This window comes from Arachis hypogaea, chromosome 17 (assembly GCF_003086295.3).
Source record: "Arachis hypogaea cultivar Tifrunner chromosome 17, arahy.Tifrunner.gnm2.J5K5, whole genome shotgun sequence".
Taxonomy (NCBI): domain Eukaryota; kingdom Viridiplantae; phylum Streptophyta; class Magnoliopsida; order Fabales; family Fabaceae; genus Arachis; species Arachis hypogaea.
Window position 1 is genome coordinate 121,694,644 of NC_092052.1, and position 21,069 is coordinate 121,715,712.

Below are 21,069 nucleotides of genomic sequence, written 5' to 3' on the forward strand. Positions count from 1 at the left end.
AGTAGACATGGTTAGTTTTATATGATTGACCTTTCTTTCTTTTTTTGTTTCAGTAATATGAGCTTTTTGTTTTTATCAGTAATACGAGTATCATTTTAGTAATTAACTCTGTTATATAACAAAACAAGCAAATCCATCAAGTACTTTTAACATTATTGAATGACAATTCCTCTTTTTTTCCTTATCTATGTTGGTTTGGTTGCTAGGGACTCTGAATGTAGTAAACTAGTAATTGATTCTTCAATTATTTCATATTTATCATCATCAAGTACTTTTTAAGTTTTAACAATTCCTTATCTAAAAGGCTAAAACTGTGATAATAAATAATAGCTAACTTGACTAAAATTATTCTACATGTAAAGACCAAATCATATAGAGGAAACAACTATATATGGACAATACGTTTCAGAAGATCACAATGGACTATTCTATAAACTGAAAAGAAGCTATATACATAAATCATAATGATGAATCTGCTGCTATATTAACATCTAATTAGAATTATTCTTATCTACAAAAGACCTTGAAAATAGGAGTGCTGATCCATTAACCCCACGAAGCACAAGCATCCTGGAGTCCACATAAGTTCCACAGACAACCTTAGACAAATCAAACATTTCTGGTGGGATTTGTGTTCTTAGTTCTTGAAGCACATTTCGTGCCATATCAATGTCTCTATTTAATGGATCGTCAAGATTCATAGTCACATCAACGTCACTTGAAGTAAGCTTTGCTGCAGGAAGACTTGATGGAAACTCCTTGAATGGTGTTATTTTTTGCCATTTTTTGCCGGTGAATTTCTGAGCTAAAGCCTCCTCACTACCAAAAGGGCCAAAAAAGAACTTCTCTGTTGTCTGGTCTTGCTTCAGATATAACCGTCTCCCAGCTCTTAGCATAAATGAAGAATTCACCTGTAATCTCCCGGTTTTGCCAGCTTTGTCGTGCGGCCAGTCCTGGCCAATCATGACGGAGAAACTAATGTCAGAGACAAAAGAAAGATTGGCCTTCATCTTTGATTCTCTTGTCACCGTTAAATGCACATCTCCGACGAGTACACGGGCAGGAGGTTGGCGAAGGGTCAGTCCTACATGCCTCCCAGTGCAGTACAATAGACGCCATTTGCCTGGAAGCAGCTCCAGCCAGTTCTACTCAAATGAATAGTTAGCCTTTAGCATAATGTTATTATATATATATATATATACAAAATCCATGACAAGTTTTAGGTTCTCCTGATTTCAACCCTCCAATTAATTGGATCATTCGGCAATGCCAAATGGTGGAGGCTACTTATTGGATCATTTGCTTTTGGGGTTGGGGGGTAAATTAAAATGCAGGAAAGAACGCTGAAGAGGAGAAATATACAAAAAAAGGTTATTAACCACAGAATTTACCTTCGGCTTTGGATGAGGATTCAACATCTCCATTAAGTCAATGAAGTGGGCAAGTCTACTACGCTAAAAATAAAAACATTGAAACACATAAGTTGACTCCGTAGACATAACACCAATAACAATAAAAACTCTTTTATAGTTGTACAAGGACCCAAATATTCACTATTCGGGTAAAAAGGAGAAAAAGTTGCATATCTCATTGCATGAATACCTGAGGCTGACGATAAATGTATTCCTCACTGATACGCATTGCAGTAGAACCTAGGCCCCATCTGATAATGTCCATTGACGGAACTACACGCCATCTTGGACCACAAAGAAATGGGTGTCTTAGAGCATGCAAACAACTGTACCACAGTTAACATTATCAACATTAGTGGTAGTTATAAACTAGGTTAAAATCAAACTACTAGCTCCATGAAAATGAAATTTATGTCTTCATGGCCCTACACTTTTCTATTATGAAAGTCTTGACATGTATGTCTCTGGTTCATGTCATACAGATTCAATAAAGATTTTAAATTGTCCAACATGGCAGAATTGTTGATTAAATTATTACCTTATCCTTTGTGAAGGCTTGTTTGCAAGCAATAAAGACAAAAGGTGCCAACCAGCACCCCAGTTCCTATCAAGTATCTGCATCAAAATAATATTAGGAAGTCATCAGAAAACACAAAAAACAAGATTAAAACTTTAAACGAACATCACTAAAGAAGCATAAATTTACTTGTAAGCCAGCATTTCCATTTGGGGAACTTCTGCCAAGGATTTCTAACATAAGTTCTCGCAGACATGAAGGATCATATCCCTAAAATTCAAAAGATACATATCACAAAATGTTAAATTGAGAGGTACATCAGTACTAGAAAAAGTGTTTTCTTATTAATTTTTTATTAACCTTCCAACAACCACTAAGTTTAACTAATGCACTATCTCCAAATTTTTAGTACATAGGGCAAAAAGAAAAAGAAAAAGTTCTGTACATGTTAGTTTGAGGTAAGGACGTTAGTTTTTTTTATTATTATTTCAAAAGAAAAGAAAAGGTTGAGCAATTTAGAATTGGTCAAGAGCTTAAGATATAAAATCAAATAAAAAGTTTAGCTTCCTATACCTTTGTGAGGAATAATTTGAACTTTGCAAAGATCGAAGGATCCATAAGCTCCCTCATTACCATTTTAGCCATTATGAAACCCACGCATCTATGCAACACAGATAATACAAATATTATATAGCTCTGAACACCATCCTTCAGTAGCCCATGAAAATTCCCCAAGGCCTACCTCATGTCAAATGCAATCATCATCTGCCGTCGGTCCATGTTGTCCATAGAATCGTTATTTGAACCATTCTCATAAAAGTCGGCAGCATTTCCCAGTATACCTACCTGGTAAACAAACACTAAAGATAAATCAAGCACATGAAGAAAGGTTAAAACAGATTCTACAACGTTTCCAATTTATTATTCCATTTTAGCACAGGTGGTTAACCAAAACTGTTATAATATGATTATTTCCTGTGATTTGCAGTACAATAATTTACAAACTAGCTGCTAAAACAAAAATCTAGGACTATATGATGTATATTACATATTAACATTCTTTTGATCAGCAAACAGCAGAGCTAATCTACAAAACTACAGAAATGAATGAAGAAAGGATGCGTAACAATAACAATGCTTACTTTGATATGTCTGTCCACTGGGCTTATATGCACATTTTCCAGCCTCAACTCTGTATGGGCAAGACCATGGCTATGCAGGTAATTTACCTAAATTATATGAACAATAGAGGAAAATATCATTCCTGCTATGACTATGTAGAATATACAAAGTACTGTTTAATAAAGATGCATCCCATTCAAGAGAGTATAAAAAATTGTACCCCAATTAGAAGATCCCTCATCAAGATCCGTATAAGTCGCAATTGCCTAGAAACAGCAGGACCTCCAGTTGTGTCTTCTCCCACCTTCCTAACAGACTCTTCATCCAGTGCAAGAGTGGCCTCTAAAGTTGGGAGCCAATCAGACTGCTGGAGCCAGTGCCTCAAGGAAAAACTACCATGATACTGCAACGAAAATTTATTAAAAATACTGAACGTTCAGTCTGCATTCTTGGGTTACAAGTGAAGAAATACTCAAACTAGTAAATAAATCTTAAAGACAAGGACCTACCCCATGGACTAGGATAAATGAACTACTACCACCATTTGCAGGCAAAGAGATGTACCCATGAACATGCATGGAGTAAGAATGATACAGAAGTTTTCGGCGAACCAGCTTCTTCAATACCTGGTAGACGCCACAAAAGAAAACTTAAGTACATACAGACATGCACGGATATATGATGAAACATAACCGTAATAAACTACCTCTATTGCTCGTTTGCCTCTACGCTGAGCTTGGGCACTGGAAAGCTGTCTAAGTACAACTCTTGTGTTATACAGAGGGCTGCAAAGGAAAATTAATGGATATAGATATCATCAAAACTAATCATATTCCCTTTCAGTGAAAGAAATAAAGAACAAACTTACCTACCGCTATCTTTCACCTTGGCTTCGAAAACCACCTCATCTGCCTACAACAGAATTCACAACAATCAGACCAGCTTGTGGGGGAAAAAGAGAGCATTCTGGTCAGGAAATATGATAAAGGCATTTTCATAATTCATACCCGCCCACCAAGGCCGATGCTAACACGATCCAAAATCTTGAAGTCTGACATTTTGAATCGTATAACATGATCCAGCTCCTCCTCCTCCAAGCAAACTGATAATGCACTTTCTTCCTGCGACTCCATAGCAGATGCAGATGCAGCTTTCTTCAGTGATGAGCAGCATATTCCCTTGTGCCTCCTTCTCCTGACCAAATAAGAGCTCTGTCCAGTAAAACGCAGGGGTATATGTCCAATAAGTCTTGTCGACAAATTTCGAGCCGAATTACTCTCCAGAATTGGGTTAAACCCAGTTCCACAACAAAGTGCCATTGATCAAACCTATAACTGGATAGCAACAAAAAAACATGAGGGTATCCATCTACAAAACTTCAAATTAAATGTAACTAACATAAAAAGAACTAACTTCACAATTTACATCGTGTTTAACAGTCAAAAGATATAAACAAAGTTTACATTTCCCCGAGTTGATAGAATAGTGACATAGAAAGAGACCAAATACTGCTCCATTTTGTACGAACATCAAAATTAGTTTCAACTTTCGATCTATTTCCAACATTTCAGGAGCTAAACTAAGATCTATTTCTTTTTTATTGTTTCCGTCTCCAATGATGAAAGGTAGTTACGTGTACGTGTACAATTACAAGCAGTTAGCTACATCAAAGCAAGGAGTTGGTGAATTTTAACTACTTCAGATTGAAATTCAAGTTGTTGAACATTAAGATCATAAGTTCGTAACAGAATCACCAATCATATGGAGTACTAACAAGTTAAAAAAAATGAAATAGACGAAAAAAGAAAAAGGAAAAGGAGGAAGGAGAAAATCAGGAAGTTAGTTTACCAGAAAGAAGAATGAATTGAAGCCCAAGAAGAAGAAGACGGTAAATGAATTCATAGATATAGAGAGGGAGGCGCGTGGGGATTGCGTGCGACGGAACGCTGAAAACGTTTTGCCACGAGTTTATCGCATGTCAACGTCTGCCTCCCCAAATATCTCTCCATCCATTTTATCGAGGTAACGATGTATAATAAAATCGGTTATTAAAATTAATTATTAGGATAGAATTTAAATATAACTGATTTTGGTATAAAAATATTATTATTATTATTATTATTATTATTATTATTATTATTGGTATTTATTTAAATTATTCTGTTGCGAATTTAAATTTTAATTAATAATTTATTGTTAGTTAAATAAATTATTGTATATATAAAATAAAATTAAAATTTTAATTTAGGGTAAACAACCCTAATAAGCCAAGGCAAGAAATGTGTAACGCAAATACGCCAAACTGAAAATCGTTTCAGCAATAAGCCAAACGTAATTTTTATGTAATTCGAACCAGGGTGGTTCGAACTACAAACCTTAGTAATTCGAACCAGGGTGGTTCGAATTAGGTGGAGAGGCACTTTGAATGTAATTCGAACCAATGTGGTTCGAACTACTACCCCAAGTAATTCGAACTAACCCAGTTCGAACTATAGCCAATTGTGCAATGTATGTAATTCGAACCAAGCTGGTTCGAATTACCCTTGGCTTGCTCCTTCATAAATTGAACCAAGGTGGTTCGAATTAGGGGTGATTCGGCTATATAAGGAGTTCGAATCACCCTCATTCGAACTATTATTCCTTCCCCCTACCCCACCAAATCTCAGAGAAAACGACCCAGATTCTCTCCGGGAAAGACCTGAATGGAATACTCTGCTGATGGGGGACGATCCGGCACGGTTATATCGCTTGGACGGAGTTGCTCATATAGCCGGGGTCATCAACGACGAGGTTAGTACGGAATTTTTTTTGATTCTAGCGTTATTTGTGAGTTAGTGGTTTTGCATGTGGGTTAGATGGTGGTTTATGTTAGTGGTTTATGTAGGTGGTTTATGTGAGGGGATTATTTTGGTGGTTTATGTTAGTGGTTTAAGTTAGCGGTTTAAGTTAGTGGTTTAAGTTAGTGGTTTAGGTTGGTGGTTTAGGGTAGTGGTTTATGTTAGTGGTTTAAGTTAGTGGTTTAAGTTAGTGGTTTCTGTTAGTGGTTTATGTTGGTGGTTTATGTTACCGGTTTTTGTGAGTGGTTTATGCAAGCGGTTTACGTGAGTGGTTTAGGGTAGGTGGTTTTCGTTAGTGGACTTTTATGTTGGTGATTTGTTTGACTTGTTTGATGGTAGTTGTTTTACGCTAGCTGTTTTATGTAAACCGGTTTAGTTAAGTTGTTTCTTGTTAGTGGATCTCGTTAAGCTTGTTTATGTTAGCGGTTTAGTTTTGCGGTCTATGGGTTTATTTTCCAGTTGCTTATCTTTCATGTAATGTTATGCGGTTTTATTTAGCAGAATGGTTAGTTGATGATTTATCGTGTTGCTTACGGTTGTGGTTGGTTTTTAAGCTGGTTCTAACTATGCGGTTCATTTCATGCGCAGCCCCAGCGATGCATTAGGAGCATGCGGCGGCAGCAGGGCATGCGACTTGATGACAGATACGTTCCGTACTTGTAGATGGCAGGTCTATACCATCTTGCAAGGTTGAACGACCGATGGTTCCGGCTAGACGAGGCCCTTGTTAGTGCATTCGTTGAGCGATGGCGTCCCGAGACGCACACGTTTCATATGCCGTTCGGAGAGTGCACGATCACACTCCAGGACATGGCATACCAGCTGGGTTTGCCAGTGGACGACCGTTACGTGAGCGGGTGCCTGTCAGAGTTCCATATATACATCGAGGGTGGTCGTCCAGCCTGGGTCTGGTTCCAGGAGTTGCTCGGAGTTACACCTCCTCCTAGTCAGGTTCAGAAGTACGCAGTGAACTGCAGCTGGTTTCAGGAGACTTTCGGTGAGTGCCCTGAGGATGCAGATGAGGAGACTGTGCGCCGATATGCCCGTGCGTACATCATGATATTGTTGGGCACGCAGCTATTTGCGGACAAGTCCGGGAACCGGATTCACATCAGATGGCTTCCGTACGTAGCGAGGCTGGAGGAGCTGGGTACCTACAGCTGGGGTTCTGCAGCACTGGCTTGGTTGTACCGGTGCATGTGCCGAGTGGCAAACAGACATGTTGTCAAGTTAGCGGGCTCGCTTCAGCTACTTCAGTCTTGGATCTTTTGGCGCTTTCCTCGGTTTAGGCCTGCAGGATATGAGACGTTCAGCTGGCCGTTGGCCTCGAGGTACTAGAAGCGGCCTTCTCTATTTCAATTTTACACACAACACTGCATTTCATTAATAGTCTATTGCATACTCTAAACATATATTTCAGTAGATGTAACACATGTGTATGTTACAGATGGTCAGGTTACAACCCTTCCGGGAGCGAGAAGGGTCCTAGAGTGGCGATGTGGAGGCTCAGGATAGACCGATTACAGGACAGGGAGGTGAGTATGCTAGTTAGCAAGTCTCCTTTTATAAGCTAGCTTTTCGATTTGGTTCCAACAGTTGCCCTGACAAGGGTGGGTTCCTTGTGTTGTGCAGTTTATATGGATGTCGTACAGTAGCCCTGACGTACTTCAGGTTCTGCATCCGGAGGTTTTGGAGCCTCGGCATATGGCGTTGTGGCGCTCTGTGACCGCGCTGATCTACTTTGCTGTCATAGAGTGGCATCAGATAGATCGTGTTCTTCCGCAGTTTGGAGGGGTACAGCCCCCTCCGCTTCCCGCCCTGAACATCGACTTTCTGATGTCCAAGGACGGGAGAGGTGGCGATCGGTGGTTCCCGTCTTATTTGCAGAAGTGGCATCTCTACTGGGACTCTCGTCAGGAGAGTGTGCTGAGGTTCGACGTTGTTGCCGACCCCGGACCGTCGCATGAGTTCCTTTAGTGGTGGAGTCAGCATGGGAAGAGGTTCTTGTCTCCGGACACGCAGCTGGGGGATCCGAGGGCAGTTCCGGTTCCAGTTGAGGCATCACAGCGGGGTCCGGGGCAAGTTCCTGACATGGATCGTCCTGAGGACGTGCCGGACAGGCATAGGGTTGAGAGGAGGATGGGTGTGGGGACACGGCAGAGCCAGCGTGAGTTTAGGTGGCCTGATCATGCTATGGACGATGATCACGACGCCGGTCCCGTTAGAGGCGGACGACGAGTCCAGGGAGGTAGGGCGAGGGGGCGTGCTGACCGTGGGGACGACGACGAGGGTCAGCATGGGCACGTTGGCGGGGGTGGTTCAGGGGCTGCTGCAGCTGCGGGTACTAGTACACACGATGGCGGTCATGGGGGTGAGTGGTATGGTACAGGGATGGGTGACGGGGCTGACACGGGTGACGCTGGACTAGGATCGGGCCCTCTTGGACATTACTTCGTTGGTGTGCCAGCCGATGACCAGCCTGAGCAGGGGGGTACACCTTGTGTTATCCCGGGATCACAGTGGTCAGACTTTATTGGGTCAGACACGCTTGTTGGGGACTTCAGGAGTCCACGCTTCCTAGAGGAGATCACCGCCATCATGCAGGGGGACGTCACTCCCCGGAGTGGTGGTCAGACCTCAGGCACACAGACCCCGTTAGATGTTGATCTGAACGAGCCTCCATCGTCATCCGGTGGTCACCAGTTCTGTCTTGGAGGTACCCCTCCATCCGCCTTCACCGCTGCATCAGAGTCTGTCGCAGGGCTGGCTGCGGCACCCCTGCATGTTGCGCCACCTGCACAGCCTGCCCCGCAGGAGGATGGGGATGACATCGAGGATGAGGAGCCGTTTATCCGCCGAGGTCAGAGGGCACGGGTAGCCCGTCGCTGTGGTACTGGATCGCATCTGTTTAGATGATTCGCTTTTCATGTATTTTGTTCCCTATGGTTCAATCATGTATGATAGTGATATGTACTTTTCTTGTTATGTTGTAGTCTGTTTACCTATGTTATTTGTTATTTGTATTGTGGGACATTGACTATTTATAATCATTAAATCATGAAACAGTTTAGTGTTTACCTTTACTTATTAAAATTTGCATCGACAGAACTTGTAGTAGTATACATAATGAAAGACAACATATTCATTACTACTCGCAACAATCATAGTACAATGTGTAAAGATCAAACAGTTACATAAATGCTCAAACATTGCGTCTAACAGGAAAACTAAAATGTAAATAATACTAACACTAACAACATGCCCACTAATGGCGCCCTGTCTGAGACGATCCTCCAATCTGTGGGCAACAACGTCGTGTGTGTCCGGGTTGGCGACATAGGCCGCACCTCTTTGGCCGATTTGGATCTGCCTCGTCCATATTCGTCCGTATCCTTGTGGATCTAGGACGACCCTCTCTCGCACGCCTCTTCTCAGGGTCCGGAATCACCGTGGGCCCGTCGTAAGGTGGCCAGAAGCCCTCCGGGATCGAAGAAGTAAATCCCATCCGATACACACTGAACACCGAGCTAATCTGATAGACGCTGTGAACGTAAGAGGTCTAGGTGACCCGTGAGTAGGCACAGCATGCAAGTGCGTGCTGACACGGAAAATGAAGCGCCTGGAAGTATCCGCAGTCACAGGTCCGCGAGGCAAGTGATACTCTGTAGGTACCCAAGGAGAAAGAACCAGTCGGAGTGGTCTCTGCTACGGTGAACTCGGAGTTATCCCGGTCATACAATGTCACCGTGAAGCACCTGGCCGTCTTCAAGTTGGCCTCAATACACTTCACCAAATGCTGACTGAATTGTTGTCCGGTTCCCATCTGGGCCTCAGCCTCTCTCCCCTTGCGAACAAAGAGTTCTGCAAGCCTACAATATGTTGCCTTCACCAGGGATGCTACAGGGAGATTTCTGACCCCCTTGAGGATTGAGTTCACACACTCGGAGATATTCGTCGTCATGTGACCGAATCTCCGACCCTCATCACGATGCTGAGTCCACAAGGAGTAATCAATCCGGTTCGCCCAGTCACACATCGCCGGGTCTTCAGACTGCAGAATATCAAACCAGTAATCAAATTCAACCTCGGTCTTCGCATACGCTGCATTCACTAGAAGCCTCCTAGCGTCTTTGCCCTTGAAGGTAAGGGCAAAATTAGCCGCTACGTGTCGTATGCAGAATGCACGGTACGCAGATGGCGGTAACCAACCTCCGTCAGGGGCCTCAAGCGCAGCCTTGATGCTGTTGTGCCTGTCCGATATAACCAGCAGACTGGGCTGCGGGGTCACGTGCTGTCGAAGGTGCGACAGAAAGAAGCTCCAGGACTCTGCATTCTCACCCTCTACTAAGGCGAATGCGACAGGTAGAATGTTGGAGTTCCCGTCCTGTGCAATCGCGATGAGCAACGTTCCCTCATACTTCCCATACAGATGTGTACCGTCAATGCTGACTAGTGGCTTGCAATGACGGAATGCCTCGATGCACGGGGGGAAAGTCCAGAAAAGTATGTGGAAATACGCTTGAGACTCGTCCACCTGTCCTCCAACTCGAACCGGGCTCGTCCTGAGGACCGCAACACTTCCAGGCATCGTCAGCTAGACACCCAACACCCACCTAGGTATGTCATTGTATGACTCATCCCAGTCACCGTAGATGAGGGCAATAGCCTTCTGCTTTGCCATCCATACCCTCCTGTAAGTCGGCCTAAAACCAAAGTGCGCTGCCGTGGCGTTTAGGAGCACCTTTATGCTCACGGATGCGTCAGCCCTAACCATTGGCATAATGAACGCCGAAATCACATGATAATCCAAACTCCTGTGGTCGCTCGAGATGGATGTGGCCAGGCAAGTGTGAGGTCCGTTGTACCGTTTGACCTCCCAAATGCCCTTGCGCTTCCGGAGACTCAGTCGAATCAACCATGTGCACCCATTCCCAAACTCGGAACACTTGCCCACATACTTGCGGTGATCGGACTCCAGCACCTTGTATTGTACCCCTCGCCGGATGCTGTAACTCTTCACACTTAACAGGGCCTCATCTTTATCCTGGAATTGCTGACCAACCTGGAACTCTGTCAGACCAGCAGTCCCTTCCGCATCTCTAGCTCCGAATCCAACAGCGTGCCCTAAAACCCCCTCATGCCTCATGGCGTCCAAGTCCAACGAGAAAAAATGTGGTGGATACTGCTGTGTGCCAGAGCTAGAACCACCGCCCGCCAATGTATGACCAGTCGCTCCAACCTCGTCGCCGCTGTCATCCTCAATCGTATCCGGCTCGACGTCGTCCTCATCTGCATCACCCAAGACTCCGTCTCCGACGCCAACCGGTGGAACGCCCTCTAAAGCGTTCGGCAGAATATCAAAGGATCCTATCTCGTCGCCTACGCCGTCATTCAGATCAACAGCAAAAGACGGGGAGGCGACAAGTTGGACCGCTGGCTCGTACACTGGGACGGAGGAAGAAGCCACGGCAGCCCTGGAACTGGAACCAGCTGCCGTGGCTACATTGGTGGTATTCCGGTTCGAACCCCCTGAGCTGGATACCACATCAATCAGCTTTGCCAGCAATTCTGGTGTCCTCACCTCCGAAAACTGCCTCCGACAAAGAAACATGACTTGCAGGTCCTCATCACTACCAATCGTGAGACAATCATACTTCACCGTATCATGCAGGATCGTGACTGGAATGCGATAGAAAAACTTCTTAACCCGCTTTACACTTTCCAGGCCAAGTTTCATCAGCACAGATCTAACAAGATCATCATAGCTTGTCGTTGGATTCACGACAATACACAGAGGATCCTTATCTGTGAACTTCACTCCGGAACGAGTTTTCCTCTTAATGGATCCTTTGTGGTGAACCAGAACAACAAAACTCTCCTCACTAGCCATCGTAGTCCATCTAATGAGACCAACTCACGCTTAGAACGGTTATATAGAGGTCTCTCTCCCACTAATTCGAACCGGCCCGGTTCGAATTATAGTTTGTGTAATTCGAACCAGCCCGGTTCGAATTACTAAGGCCATACTCTCTCTATAATTCGAACCACCATGGTTCGAACTATGTCAACCCAAGGTTCGAACCTACCTAGTTCGATTTATGAAGAAAATGTAGGTAGTAGTTCGAACCAGCTTGGTTCGAATTACATACAAAGCTCCTCTCCACATAATTCGAACCACCTTGGTTCGAATTACTAAGGTTCGTAGTTCGAACCACTCTGGTTCGAATTACATAAAATTCACGTCTGGCTTATTGCTGAAACGATTTTCAGTTTGGCGTATTTACGTTACACATTTCTTACCTTGGCTTATTAGGGTTTTTTACCATTTAATTTAAGTGAACGAGTAATAACATAAAATAGGAATAGAATTTAGATTTTATCTTAATATTTGAAAGTTTAAATTTTTCTAAAATTTAATCCTAGCTTACTCTATTTCAGATTGAGAATTGTTCAATCTTAATTCTATCTATATTTCTATCTCCAACCATATTCATATTTTTTTTAATCAAACGTAATATTTATAAACATATTAATAAAATAAAAAATATAAAATTAAGTGCATATTAAATTAAAAACAATAAAATTATAATAAAATTTATTTTTAAATTACAAAAAAAAGAGAATGTGAGTTTAATTTTCATTAATTTTATTTATATATAATAATTTTTAATTATATATTATAATATATTAGAAATATAAATTGATAGAATAAATTAAGGATTCGTTTAAAAAGTTTTAAAAGTAATTTTGTTGAACTTTTGACTTATAAAAAATAATAGTATTAATATTTGGTGTAATTTTTAAAATCAAATTACAACTTTTTAAAAAATTATTTAAGATATTATAAAAAAATTTAAGATAAATTTTTTTATAATATTACTATTTTTTTATCATATTTTATAAAATAAATATTTTTAAAATAAAAAATTTAAATATAAAATAATTTATTTATAAACTATTTTTAATATAATTATTTATTATTTAAACTATTTTATTAAAAAAATTTTAATTAAACTATTTATTCAAACTGAATTTAAAGGATAAATCTATCTCCGATCATTATTCGTAGTTTAATTTACTCTGCTTTTAACTGTCAAATTGTTAATCTTATCGGAACAAATTGAATCCAATTAAATACCCACAAATATAATTAATCTTGCCCGCTCATGGTAATTACATGACCGAACAGAGGACGATGACAAAAAATGAATCTACCACGTTTGTGGATCAAATTCATTTGATATACATATAACGACATATTTGAGGTCCATTTAGCGAAATGATCAAGGCACAGTTTCCCATGGTAATCCATACTTTTTGTTTGCACGATATTTCTAAGAGCGACTCCATTCGACTCTAATAATTATCTTAAAAGGACAACAAATTTCACAAAAAAAAAATACTTAATTCAGTTCTTGATCTTTTTTTGGGACAGATTAATCGTTATTTTTTTGGTACAAAAATTTCGTTGTCCTTTTGAGATAATTGTCAGAGATCGGGTTGAATTTTTTTTGTTAAATGTCTTGTTGTCTTTTGAGGTAATTGTCAGAGGTTATTTTTGGTTTTTCTCTATTTCGAATTAGATAAATCGAGGATTAATTCGTTGCGAATTTAGTTCTATTTAAAATTCTGTTGGTGGTCAATAAATTTTTACATGTACAAAATGAAATTTAAACTTCCAACACTTACTCAAACGGACGAATAAATTGACCACTCGACCGACCCAAATTAATTAATAACCCATACTTTGTAATTGTATCTCATTGCTTATACATCAGTTTAGTTGGCACTGGTTCATAACGTTTGGATTATTAAATGGTCTCATTATAAAATATATTTTTAAAAATTTTTAATAACTGTTAAATAGTGTTTATCTAATTTTAACTACAAATTAATCTTTTATATATTATTTAATTATAAAATTTATTATTTATTTTATAAATTATTATTGTATCATTCATCTATTATGTTTATTAATAATAAAAAACAAAAACAATAACGAATTAGATCTTCCATTAATCATAATAATCTTTTTGGCGATCCTAATTGATTAAAATTTTATCTTTGATCCGTTACATTCATATAGGTTGTGAAATCGTGTTTCTTAGAAAATTAATCGATTGGATTCACAAAACAATCGATTGAATGTTGGACAATAGTATGATTTTTTTAAATATCAATCGATTGTAACTTTTACACAATTGATTGAACGATGCTTAGAATGTAGATTTTTTTTTAATTCAATTGATTGTTCATGTTACCCAATCAATTGAAGGTTTCAAATCAATATGAGGTCTCACAATTCAATTGATTGGTTGTGTTATTCAATCGATTTAAGTATTCAAAGCAATATAGATTTTCAGAATTCAATTGATTGGTTGTGTTATTCAATCGATTTAAGTATTCAAAGCAATATAGATTTTCAGAATTCAATTGATTGGTTGTGTTATCCAATCGATTGAATTGTGCACTACGTTATATGTTACGACGTTATCAATTTTTCTGCTCGTGTTTATAAATTGTTATTTTATTATTCATCTATCTTATCTTTAAAATTCTATCTTCAATTTTTAAGTTTTTGTTTTGATTTAAATACTCTAATCTTATCTTTTCTTTAATATTAAGATTATAAATTGGTGAATAATCTATCATCAATTACTCAATCCTATAATTGGAATCGTTTATCAGTCTCCTTGATTATCAAAATTTTCATTGTTTTTGTTCTAGTTATCCATCTACTTAATATCCAATTTTTTTCATTTTTTATCCATCTCTTTAATATCTAATATTTGTTCATCATTAATTGATAATCACAGTTGCAGTAATGAGCAAAGATCCAATCAATGTTTTCATTGTAGTATTCATAAAACAATCCACTGTTTTGATTACAAAATCGAGGTCAGTGAATAGAATCTCTAATTTTGCTATTTTTCATTTCGATTCTTTATTCGTGAAATTAATTGTATAATGAAAAATATTTTTTTTATCTTTTAGTAATTCACGTGAAATACTAAAAAGTAAATAAATTTTATTATTTTTTATTATTAATTAATTAGCAATATTTAAAAATATGGACTTAAAATGTATTATTGGATTATTATAATAAAAAAATTTATATAACTTATATTTTTATTTTGTCATTGTGAGTCCCACTATAATGAAGCTTATATTCCATTATAAATCCAATTAGATGAATTCAATTTATGGAATAGGTTGAGCATCATAACAAATCGAATCAATTAGTATTTTATCAAATATCTAAATCGAAGTAACTAACTACGAATTATATCACGGGTACTCACCTTTGAAAAAAAAATTATTAAATATTTAACTACTAAGTCTAGCAATTCAAACACTTCTATTGAATACGTTTATTTGTGCTTCTTAGAAAAAAAATAAAAAATAGCAGCAGTTTTTCAATGTTTTTTATTTTTTTTTAATTTTCTTTTAGAATGAAAAAATGTACTAGTATGTAGTTTGTTATTAAATAATTATTTTGTGTTCTCTCTTAATTTTTGTAGATTGTGGAATTTAATGGTTAAATCTTAATTAGTGTCACCAAATGCAGTAAGATGGTTATGTAATGTAGATTAGTGTCAATGATGAGAACAAAGAAAAAAACACTAATTATACAAAGTTTTATTTAATATTTGGAAGTGGTTTTGCGAGTTCATTAAGAATAATAATTTTGTTTGTCTAACCATTTAATTTATAATATTTATTTTAATTTTTTTTATTATTTATTGGTGAAGAGGACTGCTCAACTTGAAGAAGCTGAGGATGAAGCTACAAAAATATAGAAGAAGAGATCGGTGGATTTCTTAGATGGAAATGAAAGAAATACAAAGTTTGTTATGTTGAATAAAATATTTCTCATTTTTCTCTCATTCAATTTTCTAATTCTTCTCCTATTTTCACTTTTGATTTTTATTATAACGGGTAATCAAAATATCAAGGAATACGTACTAATAATGTTAGGATTTGAGGAGAAAATTTGTTTGAATGTGATGATTAAATCCAATTGTCTTAGTAAACTTGTAATCTGCAACTACTTTTGATGTTTGAACATTTAACATAAACTACTGTAACAAATACCATATTTTAATTTACTAGTTTGTATTTGACAATTTCAATCACATTTACACCAAGAATATTATAGCTATGGTAAATAAATCTCTTCTGATTTTGGACCTTAATAAGTTTAAAAAACACCTTACAAATATAAATAAGAGGATTTAAGATAAAAAAAACTTTTATTATTCGAAAGATCTTTTGTCAAACTAGTTCAAATCTTGAATATTTGAAAATATATAAATAGAATGCAAACAAACAAAAAAAATGGAAAAATCATTTTTTTTAAACATTAATTATATAAAATAAAATATAATTCACAAGACATAATATTTATATCACATTGTTGTTGAAATAATAAATAAAAATGATATTACTTCATCATAAAAATATAAGTTCTTTTAAACTAAGATATTTATATAGTGCATAGAATTAGAGAAAAATTGTAAAGTCACAAAGCAAAAAATATCTATTTAAGAAGTCATTGAAAAATAACTAAAAAAGTACATCCATCAAACCTAACAAATAAATACTCAATAACTAAAGTATTATAATTTATCTAGATTACTAATATTATCTTTACATCTCATGGTTTGTGTGTATATTCCAAAATTCATTGGCCAACGCCATAATTTGTGACTTCTTCTAGTTGATTCGACTCTTGAGTAAATGCACAGCGGTTATCATGCGAATATCATGATCCTCAAGCTGCAATTTAATTATTACAAATTAGTACCACAAAATGGGGTATAAATATTAGAGATTTATTTTGGCTGCTCACCTTATTATTACCCTTTGGTTTAAATTCAAAAGTCATATCTATCCACTTTATTACCCAAATTTGCCTGTCTTGACGCTGTCTCATCTCAGCAAATTGTCCCTCAATGTATAATCTTATACTTCACAATTCATCTATCAAATCTCGCATTGTTGGCGAAGGAGGCGGTGGTGGTGGAGATTCTTGAGATTGTGCTTGCACCTCAGAGTCTTGTGATTGTCCTTGTACCCGAGATTCTTGGATATCCAGATCTCTTCTGTTGTCATCAATCTTAGCTACTTTACTCAAGACGATACTTTTTTCTTCACTCAAGTCAATTCCAAGCCATTTGAAAATCTCGGTTCATTGGTAATCATATCCTAAACCAACACTTGATTTTTCTCTCTTCATTTCAAACATATGATGAACCATAAAATAAGGCCAGTTTATCTCCATTCCGATCACCATAGCCCAAAGCACTAGAATATCTTCATTAAACAAGATTCCATGATTATGTTTTTTTGGAATCAACATGTATGAAAATAAATACATCAATATACGCTGCTTATTACCCAAACCACTGCAACTTATATTACCTCTAGCATCTATGTGTGGATCCCCCATACTGTAGACTGTGCAAACCAATCAATCTTTCATATTCATCCCATTCCTCATCTGCTACAATACCTCTGGTAAATTTTGTCCCGTGATAAACTAAATTTCATTATTCAGCTAATTGTTCCAAAGTAACTCTATAATGCTGTGACATTACTTCCTCATCCTCTTCATCACTTTCAGGAACAACATAATTTAAAGTACTATAAATAGTCCTAACCAAGTGAGGATAATATTCATCCTTAGTTTGTACAAAATCAGTCAAGTGTTGTGTTTGCAAAGTATTCCAGACCAAATTATAATGTCTACCATGAATGAAATCGGCTGTTATGTACCTGAGAGGAACAATCGCCCTTGACTTGAACTTCTCCACATAGTTGTTCAATGCCTTCGGAGATGACAGCCATCTTGCCATGTAATGGGATGAAGCAACTAGTCTGGCGGATACAGAACTTTCACCCTCAACCCTAGCTCTCTTTGAATTTTTAGTTCTAGCCATTTTGGGGATATTAGTTCGGTAGATTTTGTAGGGATTTGAATGAGGATTAATAATATGTATGTAGTTTGGAGTGGGTATTGATGAGATTGGAGAAGATGAAGAGAGAATTTTTCTGGATTTAGAGAGAGAAGAGAGGTTATGCAGAAATGAAGTTATTATATTAAAAAAAAGAGGGATACCAATCGATTGAATGCAGAAAAAATCTTATTCACGACACATTTCAATTGATTGAATTCGAAAATACCATTAATCACGTAAAAACTTTAATCGATTATATTATCATACCAATCGATTAAATTTTGATATATCATTCTAATAGCGTAAGTCAATTGGTTGGGTAACACAACCAATCGATTGAATTGTGAGACCTCATATTGCTTTGAAGACTTCAATCGATTGGGTAACACAAACAATCGATTGTATAAGAAAAAGCTCACATGTCTTGCAAAATTCAATTGATTGTGTGTCAATTCCAATCGATTGAATTATGGGAAACCTAAAATTCAATTGATTGTTTTGTGAATCTAATCCATTGATTTTCTAAGAAACACCATTTCACAACCCTATACGGATGTAACGGATCAAAGATAAAATTTTAATCAATTAGGATCGCCAAAAAGATTATTACGATTAATGAAAGATCTAATTCGTTATTGTTTTTATTTTTAATTATTAATGAACATGATAAATGAATGATAAAATAATAATTTATAAAATAAAAAATAAATTTTATAATTAAATAGTATATAAAAGACTAATTTGTAATTAAAATTAGATAAAGACTATTTAGTAGTTATTAAAAAATTTTAAAAATATGTTTTGTTATGAAACTATTTAATGGTCCAAACGTTCTGACACCATCAAATTCTAGTTTAGTTATTGTTGTTGGACTCATTAGTTGGTAATTTCATAATTTCTCAGTGCTACTAAACCTTGAGGCCGTATTTTGCATGGTCTTTACTACTGTAACAAAATAAATTGATTTAAAAAACTTGTTCTTAATTTTTCAAATAATCTTACTTATATATAATATACTAAGGGTGAGCACTGATCATATTAATTTGGATTTAGGATGAAAATAGAAGCGAATCGATTTGGTTTGGATTTATTTTTTTTTATATGTATTTGAACCAAATCAAATCGATTAAGAACGGATTGGTTCGGTTTAAATAATTGGGTACCCGATGAAATAGACATTCATAAAAAAAAATATTTCTCTTAAAAATTCTGTAAGTACAATAAACATATAAAATTAATAGAAATAATTCAAACATATTAAACATTAAAATCCAAACATGTTAAATACCAAACACATTAAAATCCGAACATGTTAAACACCAAACACATTAAAATCCAAACATGTTAAATACCAAACACATTAAAAGCTAAATACAAAAGTGCAATAAAAATAATCCTTCGAAGGAATAATCTTTCAAAGTCTTCACTCCATAATCTTTCATTAAATGGTATATATATGTTAAATTTTTAGTTTTTTATTTAGTTAATATATGGTCGGATTCACGGATTGATTCGGATTCTGCACCCCCAAAACTGTTATCCGAACTAATTACTAGAAAGAATCATTAATTTGATTCGAGTTGAATCCGATTACCCGTTAATTTCAGAACCAATTTAATTAATTTGGTTCGAATTTGAACGAGTAATCGGATACCCGCTACCCATATTCTCACCCCTATAATATACTAAAAATAAATTTTGTTCTCTTTTTATAATGGTAACATATCATTCTCTTATCTACTAGCACATTATTTACTTATATTAAGTAATGTATTTGTTCTCTGTTTATTTATTTATTCTCTTATATTTAATAATATAATAATGTTATTTATATGTATCGTATATATTTCTTCATATTCTTTCTTCGAATAAATTAATTTTTTTATCCTTAAATTGTAAATAATACAATTATTTTTGTCTCATTCTTTTCTTTTATATTCTTTCAATTATTTATATTCTCTTGTTAAATCAATTTTTATTTTCTATTATATTTTCTTTTCAACGTTAATTAGTTGGAAAATAACCTATCTTGTTTTAACATACCACAAAATGACTACAAAATCATTAAATAATGTTTCGGACTTATAAGAGCCCGTTTGGGAAGTAGCAGAAGCTACTTTTTTTGACTTTTGGATTATGAAAAGTCACAGTATGTATGTTTGGCACTACTTTAAAAAAATTTTTTAACTTCCCGAAAAGTTAATTCATAACTTTTTGAAGAAGTAGAAATATATAACTTTTTTACTTTTCGATAAGTCATTCTACCACTTCCTTAAAAAAAATTTAACTTCAAAACAAAAAAATCTACTTTCCCTCCACCACCATTTTCACGTAAGGTCTGCTAGAAGCATTGGCCTTCCACCATCATTCTTACGCAATGTTCCATCAGCTCCAAGTAAGGATCATCCATCACCATTTTCACCTAATGATTCATCTGCTGAAAGTATTGATCTTCCACTACCATTTTCAGACAATATTCCATCTGAATAATCTATTGTATATAATTTTTTTTTGTATTTTTTATTATTTTATCACTCTATTTTTATTATTAAATTTGTATTTGTATTTAATTATGGTATGAAATTTCAGTTTTAATTTTATTTTTTTTACATGTGATTTTATAACTTGCTATTATTTTCATAGTTAATTATAGCAAGTTCTTGACCTCAATAAAGGAGAAAGGAGTTCTAATAGGAGTATAAAAAAATAAAAAAACAGCAACAAAATATACATTGACACACATTTTATATTTATTTTTTATTTTCACCTACCATATCATATACAATATTAGTGATTAGGTTATGTAAAATCAACATTTAATATTGGAAAGTATTTTTTATCATCGTTATCCCTTATTTTAATATTCATTCTCTTGTGTAAAAAAAATGTATTTTTTGAGTTATTTATTCAAACGCTACAACTTTAAAATAAGTACTTTTATAACTAAAAATTCAAATACAAAATAACTTATTTATAAGCTACTATTAATAAAAGTCCTTATGCTTTAAGCTCTTTTTCCAAAAGAACTTATTTAAGTCATTTACCCAAACTGGGCCTTAGTATTCTATGAAACAATGTATGATGACTAATAACTTCAATCGAACACTTGTTTTTTTTTCCTTAAAAAAATAAAATAATTTCATTGAATGAAATGGGTGGTCAAAAAACGAACATCAAAGCAAGAGTAAAGAATTAAAGATGGAATGATCTAACTTAAATCA

General features: G+C 36.0%; 2 protein-coding genes across 2 annotated transcripts; one reads left to right on the forward strand and one right to left on the reverse strand.

Moving 5' to 3' along the window:
* Positions 1–373: 373 nt before the first annotated feature.
* Positions 374–5,101, reverse strand: LOC112764758 (probable plastid-lipid-associated protein 14, chloroplastic). Its single transcript, XM_025810526.3, has 14 exons — positions 4,900–5,101; positions 4,059–4,385; positions 3,920–3,963; positions 3,758–3,836; positions 3,561–3,677; positions 3,272–3,454; positions 3,072–3,158; positions 2,672–2,775; positions 2,503–2,590; positions 2,119–2,199; positions 1,951–2,027; positions 1,603–1,738; positions 1,392–1,454; positions 374–1,145 (listed from the first exon to the last, which is right to left on the reverse strand). The coding sequence occupies exons 2-14, from the start codon at positions 4,368–4,370 to the stop codon at positions 492–494; spliced, it is 2,025 nt and encodes a 674-aa protein (XP_025666311.1). The 5' UTR covers positions 4,371–4,385; positions 4,900–5,101; the 3' UTR covers positions 374–491.
* A 1,597-nt stretch (positions 5,102–6,698) lies between these two features.
* LOC112763774 (protein MAIN-LIKE 1-like) lies at positions 6,699–7,865 on the forward strand. The gene is made up of 3 exons (XM_025809361.1): positions 6,699–7,219; positions 7,336–7,423; positions 7,521–7,865. Exons 1-3 carry the CDS (start codon positions 6,699–6,701, stop codon positions 7,863–7,865), a joined length of 954 nt encoding a protein of 317 aa, XP_025665146.1.
* The last annotated feature ends 13,204 nt before the right edge of the window (positions 7,866–21,069 follow it).

What these genes read in the sequence shown, in the direction of transcription:
- LOC112764758 (XM_025810526.3), bottom strand. Translation starts at nt 4,370, where the DNA reads ATGGCACTTTGTTGTGGAACTGGGTTTAACCCAATTCTGGAGAGTAAT. An exon ending in GCATCGGCCTTGGTGGGCGG is followed by an intron (nt 3,964 to 4,058) that starts GTATGAATTATG and finishes ATTCTGTTGTAG; the next exon opens with GCAGATGAGGTGGTTTTCGA. An exon ending in CATTTATCCTAGTCCATGGG is followed by an intron (nt 3,455 to 3,560) that starts GTAGGTCCTTGT and finishes TTTTCGTTGCAG; the next exon opens with TATCATGGTAGTTTTTCCTT.
- LOC112763774 (XM_025809361.1), top strand. Translation starts at nt 6,699, where the DNA reads ATGGCATACCAGCTGGGTTTGCCAGTGGACGACCGTTACGTGAGCGGG. An exon ending in AGCTGGCCGTTGGCCTCGAG is followed by an intron (nt 7,220 to 7,335) that starts GTACTAGAAGCG and finishes TGTATGTTACAG; the next exon opens with ATGGTCAGGTTACAACCCTT. An exon ending in ACCGATTACAGGACAGGGAG is followed by an intron (nt 7,424 to 7,520) that starts GTGAGTATGCTA and finishes TGTGTTGTGCAG; the next exon opens with TTTATATGGATGTCGTACAG.